This window comes from Cydia pomonella, chromosome 9, assembly GCF_033807575.1.
Source record: "Cydia pomonella isolate Wapato2018A chromosome 9, ilCydPomo1, whole genome shotgun sequence".
Classification (NCBI taxonomy): Eukaryota; Metazoa; Arthropoda; class Insecta; order Lepidoptera; family Tortricidae; genus Cydia; species Cydia pomonella.
Window position 1 is genome coordinate 23,166,810 of NC_084711.1, and position 16,683 is coordinate 23,183,492.

The window sequence follows — 16,683 nt, forward strand, 5'->3', positions numbered from 1 at the left end:
ACAGACAAGTCTTCAAAAAAATCCAATGAAATCTTTTAGAATTTCAATTCTAAGAAAGAATTTATATATTAATATAAATCTTCGCGGTTTTCATAGACTCTTTGTTTATTTATTAATAATCACCCACCATTTTGAAACCGGTGTACTGAAAATGTCTCAAGAAACATACCTTTTATTATGTTCGGAATCAAACTGATGTAAAGTTCTTACTATATGAGTTTTTCAAATAAAACAATGTCTCAGAGAATCAACTTTTAATTTCCTTTATTTACATAACAGTTTAGACAGACAGACATTACATAACATAGGTATTACTATAACTTAAATCTAAAATAGGCCCTTGAGGCATTGTACCAAGGATGCTCGACATTTCCTCGCTCGTACTGATACGTTGTGCGAGGAAGCCGCCAGCTCTCCGGTCACCGGTTACGTCAATCAGACGCTTCTCGATTTCTGCAAAAAACTTCTGCGCGCTGGGACCCCATAGACCTAGAGTTTCAACGCCAAATGGTACAAAATGGTACTCTTTACTGAAGCTCTTAAATATATATATTTTTTTTTTAATATTATAGGACATTATTACACAAATTGACTAAGTCCCACAGTAAGCTCAATAAGGCTTGTGTTGAGGGTACTTAGACAACGATATATATAATATATAAATATTTATAAATACTTAAATACATAGAAAACACCCATGACTCAGGAACAAATATCCATGCTCATCGCACGAATAAATGCCCTTACCAGGATTTGAACCCGGGACCATCGGCTTCATAGGCAGGGTCACTACCCACGAGGCCAGACCGGTCGTCAGATAATTGATTGGTTGATTAATCATAACAGTGTTGCAAACTAATTCTGATGTCACTCAGGATTCAATGATAATGTACCCGAAAACATTCATCGGAAATTTCTTTTTCAAAGATCATTATTAAAACCTGTAGCTTTGGAAACATATCAGTTAAATAATAGTAGATTGTTAGTCAATGGATGAAAGGCACCCATTTCTGTCGAGGTAGTCAATAGTCCGAGACTGAAATGGTGCCTTTCACCCGAGTTAAACACTCTACTTTTCATTTCGAATAAGAGGATAGTAAAATGCATGTGTATTAAAAAATACGAGTATAAACTTCAGTAGTATTTCTTGAGGTAAAAATATCGTTATTTGTGAAATGGAGAGTTAGTTATCAGTACCCCTAGTGTAAATATTTTCGACAGCGAAACGTTACGTACGCGTTTGCGTTAAGTGTCATTTTGTATGAGATTTTTGACTTTCCAAAACGTCCCGCTTGGCGCGCTGTTCAAAAACCCCTACAAAATGAGACTTAACGCAAACGCGTATGTCACGTTTCGCTATCGACAAAATTTACACTAGGGGTACAAAATGGAAACTGTACAACAAATCAATTAAAAATAATTCCTTATCGTAAAAAAAAGAAAAAAAACGTACTTAGAAAGTACAGTGCTCTCTAGAGCAGAAACGTATTATTTTATGCACACTTTTTGGAACAACAACCACCCATCACGAGAAATGAAAAACCTTTAACGTTTTTTAGTTAAATAAAAATCATACTAGCAATTAGGTAAGCACACCTTTTTATTGTATTTTTATACGTAATATACATTTTTTTAAGTTGATAGATTTTTGAAAGCTCACAATTACCCAGTCGTCATGGGGCAATTTGCACGAGCGTCGAAAATCAATGGGCACTCCGCGCCGTGACAGCTACAAATGATACTTGTTGCGCCTAGAGAACAATATCATCTGCGAAGCCACTGGCTTGCATCGTTGTTTTTTAATGGGGTTCCTTAGTTGAAGGGTGATGCCTTTGCTGAGTGTCTATCGGCCGATCTGATAATCCGTCTGTCTGTCTGTCTGTTACAAATCAATGGGGTACTCCACGCCGTGACAGCTACAAATGATACTTGTTGCGCCTAGAGAAGACAATATCATCTGCGAAGCCACTGGCTTGCATCGTTGTTTTTTAATGGGGTTCCTTAGTTGAAGGGTGATGCCTTTGCTGAGTGTCTATCGGCCGATCTGATAATCCGTCTGTCTGTCTGTCTGTTACAAATCAATGGGGTACTCCACGCCGTGACAGCTACAAATGATACTTGTTGCGCCTAGAGAAGACAATATCATCTGCTTTGCAACTTGAAAATATATTTTTTTAGAGTTTCGTAGCCGAACTCCCTCTCTCTCTCCCTCTGCCTCTGCTATACGTCTCTATCTATCTGTCTGTCTGTATCTGTCAATGTGTCTGTTCGTCTATCTGTCCGTCTGTCGAATTGGTTCGTCTGTCTGTTGGTCTATATGCGTTATGTCTACCAATCTTTATGTCTGTATGCCCATTAGTCTGTCTGTCGGTCTGTTTATTTTTCTGTCTGTCTGGGTGCCCGCTCGTCTGTCTGTTACAAATGACAGCTACTAATGATACTTGATACGCCTATAGAGAACAATATCTTCTGCTTCACAAATTGCTGGCAACATTGTTTTTAATGGGGTTCCGTAGCTGAAGGTTGACGAGCTGCGTCTATCTATCTGTCCGTCTGTTTTTCCCGTTTATCACAAAACACAACGAATATTTAAACGATTCTGACAATACACATACCATGTGAATGACGTTTAGTGACCGCTAAAAACATTGCCATGTATACTTTTTTAATTGGCTGTCAAATTATTGCTTTGCAGACTTATCTCGGTTACTTTAAACTTTTCATTCTTTCTGTTTACATGCCTTAGGGCATAGCGATGTCTAATATCAGTTCCTATGCAAGGTTCAAAGTCAGCCAGGATAAAGCTTTCGCAACGGGTAAAGCCAACAACTGATAACTCCGGGAGGTGTGTTCTGATGTAATTTCAGGATATGAATTTGATCTAGATTTATTTTGTATAAGATCTGTCAGTGTCAAAAGTTACGTTTCTGGTTGATAAACTGATTCTTTTAACACTGACAGTTAATATCAAATTGACAACCTGTTATTAAAATCAGAATATTCCTTTGGGTAAAGGCAACAGTAACTGATAACTCCTGTCCATGTAGTCGCCTATTGCAGGCTATCTCCCACTTCAGGCTATCGGCACAGAGGCGCCGAACAACGCGGTATCTGACGTTTTACGAGCGAACCATGCGGTCAATTACGCAGATACATGGTTATTGATGTGGTCAGGCGATTTTTATTTGATTTATTTTGAATATAATTAACTTAAAATAACAGTGGTCTAGGTGAAAACAAAATGTATTATGTCAATCAATAAAATAGAGTAAACCAGAAGGTACGAGGTATGAAAACTACGAGTATAAAAAACTACAGACTCTAAGTAAGTAAGAAAGGTAAAATTGTATAAAAAATTGTGCAGTTTTCCACATTGAGAATTAGTCAAATTGTAGAGGCAATGGATTCCGAAATAGGTATATTTGAAGTGAAAGGTGCGATAGTAAGGAAATGTGGACAAAGTCAGGTAATTGAGATAGATGAAGAAATTATCTCAAAAAATCAAGGCGCTACATCATAAGAAGAGAATATATTCCATATATTTATAAGTGCAAAAAAATACATATTGTAAAGTTTTCAAAAATTACCAGTAATAAAATGTAAGTTTAATTTTAATTTTCTAAATTGTCTCTTCTCCTTTTGTGGTGAGAAAAAATAATCGGACGAGTAAAAGATTTTTAATCACACTAGCTCGAAAAAGATCTTAATTGACGACCGGTTTGGCCTAGTGGGTACCTAGTGACCCTGCCTACGAAGCTGATGGTCCCGGGTTCAAATCCTGGTAAGGGCATGTATTTGTGTGATGAGCATGGATATTTGTTCCTGAGTCATGGGCGTTTTATATGTATTTAAGTATTTATAAATATTTATATACTTATTATATATATCGTAGTCTAAGTACCCTCAACACAAGCCTTATTGAGCTTACTGTGGGACTTAGTCAATTTGTGTAATAATGTCCTATAATATTTATTTATTTTATTTTATTTATGCAGTTGTACTGAAGGATAAAGGCATATATTGTTCCCAAGGGAGTTATGGATTGTGAAAAAAAGCTATAAGTGATACCGACGTTTATAATTGATTCGTATTATTTATATTAAAAAAATATTTAATTTGATTAATTTAATAGCTGTTTAAAATATTTTTACACAATTTTCAATTGTGGCTGAATGGTCTGCGACTGTCATGCATCTAAAATTTCACTTCCCCCCCCCCCCCCCTCTTTGCACAATGCGTTGACGTTGGCCTACTATTAATGTAACGTTTGGATTCACACTACACAGCATTATTACCGACTGCATTGCCACCACAAATATCACAAACCCGGGCAGTAACAACGATTTTGACATTTGCAACAGTAATTCAGTCGGCTGTTATGGCTCCTCTACACGATGGCCCAGCGTAGGCCAGTCCAAGGGACGCATTTATGCGTTAGAGGGAGCAAGTGATATTGCTATCTCATTCCACCGCATAGCCGCGTCCCTTAGACTGGCCTACGCTGGGCCATCGTGTAGAGGAGCCCTTATGTCGCGCTGCACAGCAGTACTAATGCATTAATGCTGGTGTAGTCTCTAGTTTACTCAGAGAAAAATATTGGAAACTCCCACTTACTTAACTCGCAACATTACCCAAAATACCAACACGTACTAAAATTTAAATACCCCACAAAACCTAAGTACAAATTCGACACACGTCAGCCAATTAGTCCTCGACGATTTATGCTCTCCATCGTCGCGTGCGCCGACCCGATATATCCAGCCGATCGAGATCGATCCGTGACTTGTCCCAATTTCATTATTTAATTACATTTCGATCTTCACTGATAACGTTTCGGCAATTAATTTTGGTGATATTTTTCTCGTGGGATTCTGTGATGTTTGTAGATTTTTTTTGCATACCAGGAGGTGTAACAAGTTATGTCATAACAAATTCCGATCAATTTCATATCCTATTATTACAAACATTACGCCTTCAGATGTTTGTCGTTAATCTGGCAATGAGATTATAGGTCATCAGTCGATTAGAATTATTACATACATAAACGGCAGTCAAGTAAAAAATCTATTATCTAATTATTACTAATCATATGTGTGGATATTCCAAGTACAAAGTAGAGAAGACCACTTAAAGTCCACATTAGAAACCGACTATATGTCAAAAGAAGGTTTAATAAAGGCCAACTGGTTATAGACAATGCTGCACATAAAAATAAAAATAAAGCAGATGTAGAAACCAAGCTGAATCAAATTATAGACAATATCCTCATACATTCAGATACGCCCCCTTCATAAAATATAGTTATGAACACTACAACGATATACTAATATCTCATGCATCGAAACAAAAAACAAAGTTAGCAAGCCTCAAGCAAATTGCATGAGTAGTTCTGCACGACAAGGGAAGTATGTTTAGCGTTTAGGGGTCTGTATCTTTTAACCATTATAGACATACAAAAACAATAACAATACATTTCTTGTATTGGGATCAGTCGTGCCGGCCTGTCGGTAGTTGTTTCAGAGCAAATTGATTGTGACAGACGGACAGACACCATCTGTCACATCACAGCCAATTTGCTCCAAAACTACTGGACTAAATGAGTTGTTTCCAAAATTTAGACATCTATAGAAATCGAGTTAAACTATTAACAACGTTATCTACTTCGCCTATCAAAATAGTAGCTACTATTATTTACGCGTCTTCATACCTAATAAATATTTTATCTATAAACTGTCTAGGCAGTTAGGTTTGCAGTTCGATCAGTTGACAAAGAATTAAGAGAAAATGGTTACGCTTGCGTATAGTTCCATTTTGTACAATTACAAATCGTCCTACAAAGCGCCATCTACCATAACTTTACTATCCATGAAATTATAAAGATTAACTCCAAAAAGTACACTGCGTTTTCATCCGGTGTCAAAAACTGTACAGTTGAAAAGATTCATTTATTAACGTTTCGTTTGTGACTTAAGTTGTTTCCAAAATGATCGTATTGATTTCTTATCGTGACGATTTCACGGCAATTCCGACTTTCGTCATTGTTCTGTTTGTGCTCCGTCATTCTGTGGGTGATTGTAGGAAATCAGTTACCTTTCTAAAGAAATCTGGGTTTAATGGTACTGGAACGATCATAATTAGTTTATTAAGGTTAGTTGTCAATATAAATAACGTTAGCTCATGGTTATTAGAATCTAACAAGATTTTAAGATTAACTCCAAACTTTTTTGGATTGTAAGTTTAGTAACTTGTATGTAATGGACCGTTTTCATACTAAATAGCATACAACTAAACTGGTAATAAGGTTTCAAGTACGGAAAAAGCGTAATTAGTTGTTTTTTTTTTGTAAAACATTTTCATAGTTGCTATTGTGTTGTATATCTCAGAGAACTTAGTATGGTAAATAAAAAGAGATCTACTCTAATGTCACTCCCTTAGTCGTGAGAATAATTAATATAGGACGATATACTTATGATTGAAATTTTGTTGCTCGATCTGCACGTTAGATCTAGACGTTGCAGATGCTGTTCGCATAAATCGGCGCAGTTTTTAAACCAAAAGGCATCCCTTGAAATTCGAGACCCAAAAACCTCTGTCCGGTGTGGTCCGCTTATTTCACTGCCCACTGGCCCGGACCGGCTAATTGATTAAAACGCACCGTGTCAATCCGGACCGGCCGCAGGCGATGCAGTGATCAAAGGACGCTGCAAGTGACTCAGTTGCAGGGAAACAAAGAGATGACATGTCTGGCAATTATGCGTTTTGAGAGTTTAGATTTGGACAGTGATATCTATTAGTTGAAGGGAGGGGGGATGGGGGGGGGGTTAAAATATTGATTATTTTTACTACCGACTCCTAGCCCAGTCGGTAGGGTCGTCATTAGAGTGCAAGATGTCCCGGGTTCAAATCCCAATAAAGGCGTGTTTCTATGTATTAATCACGAATAATTGTTCCTGATGGATGTTACTTACAAGCTTTGCTTATTTTGGGGTTAGGTCAATCTGTGTAAGGTTGTCTCCAAATATTCATTTATTTATTTTGTTTTAAATATTATACAAAAAAAAATCACGGATGAACCCCAGTTTCACAACACATCTCAAATAAATGAGGTTTTCGGGATTTGAACCCGGGACTCTAGTTTCGTAAGCAATTATGATAAATTAAACGGAAAAGACGTGATGGATTGCGGAATCATATTTTCTAAAAATACATTATTTTTTTATGAACATCGTAATTTTTTTTGTAAGTGTAAAAAAGGTGTCGACATTATCGACTCAAAACTGATCATCATTCACAAAAACGTATTGTCCCGTCATCAGACTTAAGTTACATTATCAAAAAAGTATAGAAAGTGTATAAAATCGAATAAACAAAAATGTCAGGATCATATCGATGATCAATGAGTCATTGTTGTTTGACAGTTCCCCCGTTGCCATAGAGATGTTTTTTGCTTGATCAATGATTTTGTTGATAGATGTCGTTATCAGGGCATCAATCAGGCAGATGGACGGTATCTGGGAGATAAGGTTGAGCTTTTGCAAGTTTTTATGCCCTTGGGACCTAAAGAGTTATTACAGGTTTATTCTTGTTTTTGGACTGATAGCCCATTAAGCATTGACATATCTAAGGACGGGCCTTACAGACAATAAGAATGGGGCCAGTACACTGGACCCGGGTACGTCCTTAAACTACGTCCACAAGAGAGGTATGGGCATTGTGAATGTCATCTCGCTCTGTGTGGTAGGACAGAGCACAGCGGTTGTCATTCCAGATTTAGAGCAGAGCCCAACTGGGGAAGTATTTTCCACCTTACAGAAAACAGCAGCCAAATAACACTAGACCCTACTCATAGTGTTGTGTTCCTACCGGTGAGTAAGGTTGTAAGAGCTCAACGAGGGGAATAAAACAAAATTTAACTCCTCTGGAGTTGCAGGCGTACATAGGCTACGGAGACTGCTTACCATCAAGCGGGCCGTATGCTTGTTTGCCACCGACGTAGTATAAAAAAAACGCGCGCGATTGGTCGCAAATAGTTCCGTTAGACTGCGCGATTGGCAATTCGAGAGTGACACTGAATTAGCATCATTCTTAATGCCCGTAAGGCCCGTCCTTAGATATATATTTATGTCAAGTCATTAAGTGAATATTTTAATCCCTGTGCTGATTTTCTGAGGTGTGACTTTATTAATATTATTATGAGCCCATACTGTCCCACTGCTGGGCAAAGGCCTCCCTCTTATTCTTCCACGTGTCCCTATCCTCGGAAGTCTTCCACCAGTCTCTGTCGAAGGCATCAAGTTCGTCCCGCCATCTCCGACGAAGTCTACCGTGACTTTAATTACTGTTTTCTTTTTATAGAATTCAACAAAGCGTATAAGGTTACATTTTTGTTTAATTAAATATTTTTCAAAGAATTATAATTACTAGACTTAGATATGGGTATCCTGCCTTTTCACCGAAAATTGTAATGCCGAATTTCACTTGCCAATCATATTTTACGCAGACGTTTTATTTGGCATAATAACTTTTACCAAATAATTATTTCGCAACCATTTCATTTCCCAACCCATGTTCTGATTCAGGTTGACTTTTCTACGGGTCTCATTTTTCAACCGAATTCTCTTTCCTGAACTTCTGAGCAAGTTCAATAATTATATGGACTCTACTCAAATAAGTTTTTGTTTTTTTTTTTCAAAATGGCAGATTTGTACTCGTATGAGACTACTTACTAACATATGTATATGCCATTACGCTTTCTAACTATTAACATAAACCGTCAGCTACAAATGTATGGATCCACGTATCAGGCAGACGTGAGAGTCATTGTGCTGTCGCTGCGCGCGCGCACAATGTGACAGCGTTATCGCTGCTTTGACGGTTGTCCGGGGAAATTATTTAAGGGCCTGGGGTGAGAAGTCCGGTGCATGTATATTATATACAGTTTTGATGTCTACCGTTCTCCAATTTTTCCTAAATTGTTCAAAGGTTAACTGCAAGAGATCCCTGAAAGGGATAAGTTCGCCTTTGTACAAATTATGTGTGTTGTTTTATGTTTCTTTTTGTACAATAAAGTGTTTTACTACTACTACTCATATTTTTAGAGAAGTATACTACGTTTATATTTTTTTATACTACGTCGGTGGCAATCAAGCATACGGCCCGCCTGATGGTAAGCAGTGTCCGTAGCCTATGAACGCCTGCAACTCCAGAGAAGTTACATGCGCGTTGCCGACCCTAACCCCCCCCCCCCCCCCTCTTTGAGCTCTGGCAACCTTACTCACCGGCAGGAACACAACACTATGAGTAGGGTCTAGTGTTATTTGGCTGCTGTTTTCTGTAAGGTGGAGGTACTTCCCCCGTTGGGCTCTGCTCTAGATCTGGAATGACATCCGCTGTGCTGTGCCCTACCACACAAAGCGAGATGACATTCGCAATGCCCATACCTCTCTTTTGGACGTAGTTTAAGGACGTACCCGGGTCCAACCAACCCGTGATTCTCCATACAAAAAGATAACGTCTAGATAGATGGGTCTAGGTCGATCTGTTATGATTGTCCCCAAATATTTATTTATTTATTCATTCATATCAGTATACTCATCGATTGACATAAAACGAGGAAAATTTAGACCAACTATCAGCAGGAGAGACTATCGATCGATATAATCGGAATTATGTCAGTGATAAGCGATAATTGATATGCGATGAGTGATCAATCAATCATTAATCATGTTTGCGCAACACTTAGTCGCTGTTGATTGTGGTGTAGGGATCCTTAGAAACCCTTTTTAAATGTGTTTTCATCACACACGTAAAGGGCGTTACACAAGGTGCCCGTGAGCATTGCGAGAGATTTTAACGGTGCATTCCTGATTTCAACAGAAGCAAAAAATGTTATATGACTTTTTTTGAAATTCGACAAAAAAAATGTTTTTTTTTTCCTTTTTTTGAACACTCCTGTACATAAAACGTAATTTTTATTGATAAACACATGACCTAAAATTAACTAAAAAGTTTTTTTTTATTTGGGGGTTGCCTCTCGAATACATTTTTTTAATTTTTCTATGTATGTAATAGGTATGTCCAGACTAGACCTCAAAGTGGCAATACCGCAGCGCAGTCAAAAATGTGTTTTGTACCGACTTATGGCGAAAGTTCTTACTCAAAAAAAAAATCTTTTTCGAAAAACATTTAATTATCTCTGAAACTAGGCCTAATCCAGAAAATTTTATATGACATTTTAGTTTCTAAATATTACCAGGAATGCTTAGTTAACATGTCTCGTAATGCTCACGGGCACCTTGTATAATAGGATGCCAGCATGTTATATAATTCTATATTTTTATTTTTTTATGCCCATGGGTACATTGGGCATAATGTTTTTTTTCAAGTAGGTATACATGAGTTTTACTTTTAAAATACTGATGTAGTTATATAAAATATTTTTTGTATCTATTTATAAATATTTACTTGGCTGGCGCGACGGCCCAAAATGATACGAGTCTTGTATCAAATATTTAGTTTGATTAATGTAGGTATGTATAAACTCTTTATTGTACAAAAGACAAAATATAAATATGGCACAGGATAAGCAGTACAAAGGCGAACTTATCCCTTTAAGGGATTTCTTCCAGTCAACCTTTGAGAAGATGAGAGTTGATGAAGAATGGTAGACAAATATAGCACTGAGTACAATAGACTAGAGGAAAGTAAAAAAAATTATAAAAGAGGGCGAAAAAAAAAATTAAATAAAAAAATAATAATTTTATAGCTGTTTAAAATATTTTTACACAATTTTCAATTATGGCTGAACGCCGGATGGGTCTGTGCCGTCAATGCCTAATCTGTCAAAAAATTACAATATGGATGACGAACGTTTGAAATGTCACCGTAACTTAAGAATTATTTCGCTTAAAATTTAGTTTGACGGATTGCGATATACAACACAACAACATTACAACTTCTTTGAAGTCTTGCCGTCATGTACATAATTATTATCTTAGTTTGACTACCATTTCGTATGTATCTCGTTTTATGTCTCACATACTTAAAGGTTAGCTGGAAGAGATCCCTTAAGGGGATTAGTTCGCCTTTGTACATATTTAATTATTTTATATAATTGTCATGTAATAGAAAGCTTTTCAGTCGAGTACCGTATGCAACAAAGCTTGCTGAGTGGCCTAATGAAGGTACGAGATTGAGAAGCTTGATTATGTCACTATTGTATACAATACTTTTTCTACGAGTCATCTAAAATAATACTTTTTCTACCATAAACCTACATAATTTAAGATAATTAGGTAACTATCTCAGTAGTACAAAAGACATCAACGCGTGCATAATATATGAATATTACTCATGAAATAGTCGCGCGTTGGTGTCTTTTCCATTGGAACGCGGTGCCACGTGATTGGTCAATTCCATTATGGTTAACTATAGCGTTTGCTTATGAATATTATAGTTGAGTTGGGAGCCCATACATGAAAAGTACGCAATTACAATTTGTTATACGAAATCATTATTCAACTATTACCGTCGACGAGTAAAGAATATATATTTAAATTTGACAGACGTATATATGAATAAAGCCATATATGAATAGATCTTAGCTACGTACTGTTATGGTCTTTAAGTTTTTATCTTCCCTTTGAATATTTTTTCCTTTAAGTAGAACACAGTCAATCCTTCTATCAATACAAAAGGTAGGCGACCTGCATGTGACTCCTCTGTGATCACAATCGTCATCTAGCTATATCCGCTTTGCATCGGGCATAAAATAAATTTGCACATTTTTAGACGGAACTCTCATTCTTATATTATCAGCACATCTCACCGTTTTATTAGTGCAATAACAGCAACATTCAACTGAGCATTATTGGAACTTAAGTCTTTGCATTAGAGTTCAAAATATATTAATTCACAGTGCGGATTGGACAATGCAATAAAGTGATAGTGATATCTTTAATTTAACCTAAATATGATTTGAAGTGTCTTCTTTATCGTGATGTATTACTTCGTTAATAAGGAATATGAGGCTTGTGTTTTCTGTTACGTGATTATACTGATTATGATTATTTATTGATAGTAAAGTTATAAAGGAAAAAGCGATATAAGACACGTTTAAGTGCTTAACGATGGAAAATATTGCATTATGCTGATAAATGTCATTCTGCAATGTAATTATGATTAAGATTTTTCATAGCAATTCCTTTGTTACAATGAATGATTGGTTTGTATAATTCATCATGATCATATCAAGGACCTATACCAAGGTCAGTCGTGTATGACTATGGGTAGAAAGGTTGCACCCCAAGGTGCAGACCAACCAATCGAACGGTTTCTGTCGATTCTGAATCTATCATGATCATATCAAGGATCTATACCAAGGTCAGTCGTGTATGACTATAGGTAGAAAGGATGCACCTTGGTCGAACGGTTTCTTTCGATTCTGAATCTATCATGATCATATCAAGGATTTACACCAAGGTCACTCGTGTATGACTATGGGTAGAAAGGTTGCACCTTGGTCGAACGGTTTCTTTCGATTCTGAATCTATCATGATCATATCAAGGACTACACCAAGGTCAGTCGTGTATGACTATGGGTAGAAAGGACGCACCTTGGTCGAACAGTTTCTTTCGATTCTGAATCTATCATGATCATATCAAGGTTCTACACTAAAGTCAATCGTGTATGACTATGGGTAGAAAGGAGGCACCTTGGTCGAACGGTTTCTTTCGATTCTGAATCTATCATGATCATATCAAGGTTCTACACTAAAGTCAGTCGTGTATGACTATGGGTAGGAAGGATACACCCTGGTCGAACGGCTGCTTCTGATCCTAAATATTATCGAACTGTTTGGGGGCCTTATCACGCTACTTCGTACTTAAATAGCACCAAAATCCATTGATTCTATAAGAAAATTGGCAACAATGCTTGGCCATAGTTTTCTATGAGGTTATGATATTGCCTAAAGACAGCGGATTTTCAAATAGGGTATATAGATTTTGATGAAGTAGTCATCCTTGGTGTTAAAATCGTTCAAAAGCTACGGTAACCACTTGCCGTCAGGCGGACTGTGTGATTGTTTGCATGTAACTCCTCTGGAGTTGCAGGCGTACATAGGCTACGGATACTGCTTACCATCAGGCGGGCCGTATGCTTATTTGCCACCGACGTAGTATAAAATATAGTATAAAAATACTTCTATGTTCTTCTAATTAAGCATCTTCTCTCTTGTTTCAGAAGAAGCCACCAGCCCCGACGGCGTGAAAGAACGCGGGGAGGGGGACGCGTCCCCTGCGTCCCCCGCGTCGCGCTCTCCCGCGCCCGACGCGGACATCGAGCACAGCATACCCGCCACGTTGATTCAGGACCCTAATGCTGAGAGGTAAGTTCACCAAAACTATAGTTCTTTGGAAAAGTTACTCAAATTTCATTGATAGAGTGATTATTGTTTAAATTAACTGCCAAAGAAGATCTTGGTCAAAGAGATCGCTGCTCTTTTTGCGACATATCATGTCCGTCTTTAGGGGCTTCGTCGTGCCAGCGTTATCTAGATCGACAACCTCGATGTTACCAATTAGCGGCTCAATTTCCTATTCTCAATCCTAATTGGTCCCAGATTTTCCTTGCTTTAGCTTACTCTCTTCCTTCAGGATAGATGTCCAAGTCTCATTATCATAAAACCTTATCAATTTCATAATGGAGTGACCTTCAACGTGCGGATCAGTGACCGCACGCGCCGGGGATACAACGCTAGGGTTGCCTACGTTTAGATAACTACGCATTAATTTTGTGTCGAAAAATGTATGCCATCATTACCAACCACCAACCCAAACAGAGGATTGTCATCATACAAATGCCTTTACTGGGTATCAAACCCAGAACCGCCAGCTTCGCAGGCTAGGTAATTACCAACTTACCACGTAAGCTAAAGCAGCATATAAAGTTTATATGAATGTTATAAACTATGAAGACAGTATAGATTAAATCAAATAAGATATAAACAGTAAATACTAAATATACTTACAGTAAGCAAGTCAAGGCAGAAGATTTAGTCAATAATTATCAAATTATGATCATTAATTATCATTACAGAGCGCTGGTGGCCTAGCGGTAAGAGCGTGCGACTTGCAATCCGGAGGTCGCGGGTTCAAACCCGGCTCGTACCAATGAGTTTTCGGAACTAATCCCAACCAGGCCTAGTTTACCCTCTGGGTTGGAAGGTCAGATGGCAGTCGCTTTCGTAAAACTAGTGCCTACGCCAAATTTTGGGATTAGTTGTCAAGCGGACCCTAGGCTCCCATGAGCCGTGGCATAATGCCGGGACAACGCGAGGAAGAAGAGAGATGATCATTAATTAACAAATTTAATGTTTGCAATAAATTATTTTAAAACGTTTTAGACAAGATGTCTCTTAATATGTCGCCCTAATTGTAAGTAATTGTGATGATTAACCGATCGCCTTAGAAGTGTCAAACTGACATATTCGCTAACGTTTGCGTAACTCTTTTTCTATACATCTCGCGCGCACTAATATGCCAGTACGAGTGAGATGATCGAATATGTCAGTGTTAAAGTGGTGATAGCCTACACAATGATATACCTACGGTTAGGTATATAGGTAAACATTTTGAAATATACATAAACGAAAACTAAATAAAACCCCATATTCAAAGAACAATACTAAACCTTCAAAACCATTATCGATCATATATTTATCATTAAGATTGATTGATGAATAAATATCAATAGAAAAGTACACGTCAATTCATTTTACAACACTGTTCATTCGTATACCTTATTCCTTTGTATTAAGGCGAATTTACAGTCAACAATGTCAACTATGGTACTAGGATGAACAGTTTAATATACCAATAATATACCTTATTTACTTGAAAATAGGGTTTAAGATAAGTAAGTGTCAATAGTTACTCCCGGGTGTCCAACTCTTCGTGTCCGATAGGTGGTCCCAAGATCACTCAGCACTGCTCAGTGGTCAGTCTAGTGATGTCCTAAGTTGTAGAATTCCCGAAATATTGTGTGTTGTGTGTTGCCGTGTCCGAGCGTCGACTCTTTTCATTTAAATAAAACTTGAATGCAATAATATGTAGCTAGAAGTGTAATCCTGTAATTAACTTTCCTTAGATTAGATTAGATTAGTTTTCATATCTTGCAGGATTTTTTTTTCTTACTATAACTAATTCATTTTAAGTTTTTTTATCTCAATTACTTACTTCATTGTGTAACTTAGTTCAATAATTTTAACTGTAACTGGTTCCCTGCGATACAGGCGTAGCCTAGTGTGGAGATCCCTGACATATTCTGTTATGTTTTATTGATAATAAAATTTATAAAAAAAAAAGAAACTTATTAATTTGCGCTAATTTGTATTGATAGTGACTCTCCGTGACTTAAATAAATAAATAAAATATTTCCAAGGGAATAAAATAATGTAACTATAGGTACCATTCACCAAAATCGTAGATCGATTTCTCAAACAAAGCAAGGCTTGTAATATTGCAATGGAAATGCATTTAACAATGATACCTATACTATTCGATATTCGCGAAAAAAATCCTCCCATACATTTTGTCTGGCTGATGTTGATATCTTGTATGGGAGAGTATTTTTTTTTGCGATTTCGGGGTTGATCTTTACAGTAAAAGTTGCTACGTATGACCTATACAACGTATACTCATCGCACTTTCAGTGGCTGGTGTAACACAGTGTAGGTATAGTCAACCAATTTGAATCCTAGGCCACTATAGAATCTTGTCGCTTTAACTACTAGATACTTGACACGCATCACTCAATAAGCACTGTCGTAGAAATCCTTATGGCATGGTTCTATAGTGGCCTAGGAATCAAATTCAATGACTGTACTTAGGGACCTTAGCAATATTGATAAATTAACACTTAAAACATATTGGATTATTCTATTTTTATAACGTTTCGAAACATATGCAATGTAATTTACGCACACTTGACAAAACGACAAACTTGAAAAACGTAAAAAAAAAAAATGATTCCAGTATTTCACAAGTATGGTTTCATTACTAGCGGATAAGTACTATGAGTACTATCCTCTTGAAACTTAAAAATATTGCAATAATTTGAAACACAACTCATACATTACTGGTATCGTAACATTCGTGATGTATCGTAATAATTATTCTTTCGTTTGGGAAGGTATAATAATCCTTTTTTCTCACGAATATGTCCATTTCACATCACTAAAACTGACCAATAACGATCCTATTGTTTTCCAAGATCAGTTGTCACTAGGCCTACACGTCTATTCTCCTTTCCCATTACCATGTCATCTATTCCACTACCTTCATCTTTATCCAAGTAAACTTAAAGTTCATTGTCATCTGTTCTAACGTTGAATTTAAATTTGTTCGTCTTTGAAATGAATGGAAGAAAGATAGTGACATTATTGTGTTCTTCACTAAAAATGATCTGGATTCACAATTTGACACTTCATCAATTCTTGTAGACGGAATGTTCAATCCTACGAATAATATTTGAAATGTAAGTGTAGTGTGTGTGTGTCTAGTATGTTTGTGTGTTGTTACTTAGTTACGCAAAAAACAAAATTAACAATTTTGAAAAAACCCACGACGCTTAAAACGTAGTTGAAAAAGGATGCATAAATAAATATTTACTGCAGCGCCCTC

The 16,683-nt window shown here is 36.9% G+C and overlaps 1 protein-coding gene across 2 annotated transcripts in view; it reads left to right on the forward strand.

Annotated features, from left to right (window-relative positions):
• Window positions 1-16,683, forward strand: part of LOC133520955 (protein tiptop) — a 570,116-nt gene that overhangs the window by 536,187 nt on the left and 17,246 nt on the right. For both annotated transcript variants that reach the window (XM_061855668.1, XM_061855666.1), the window contains exon 4: window positions 13,244-13,388. In XM_061855668.1, the coding sequence (XP_061711652.1) occupies window positions 13,244-13,388 (145 nt within the window). The remainder of the gene's footprint in view (window positions 1-13,243; window positions 13,389-16,683) is intronic.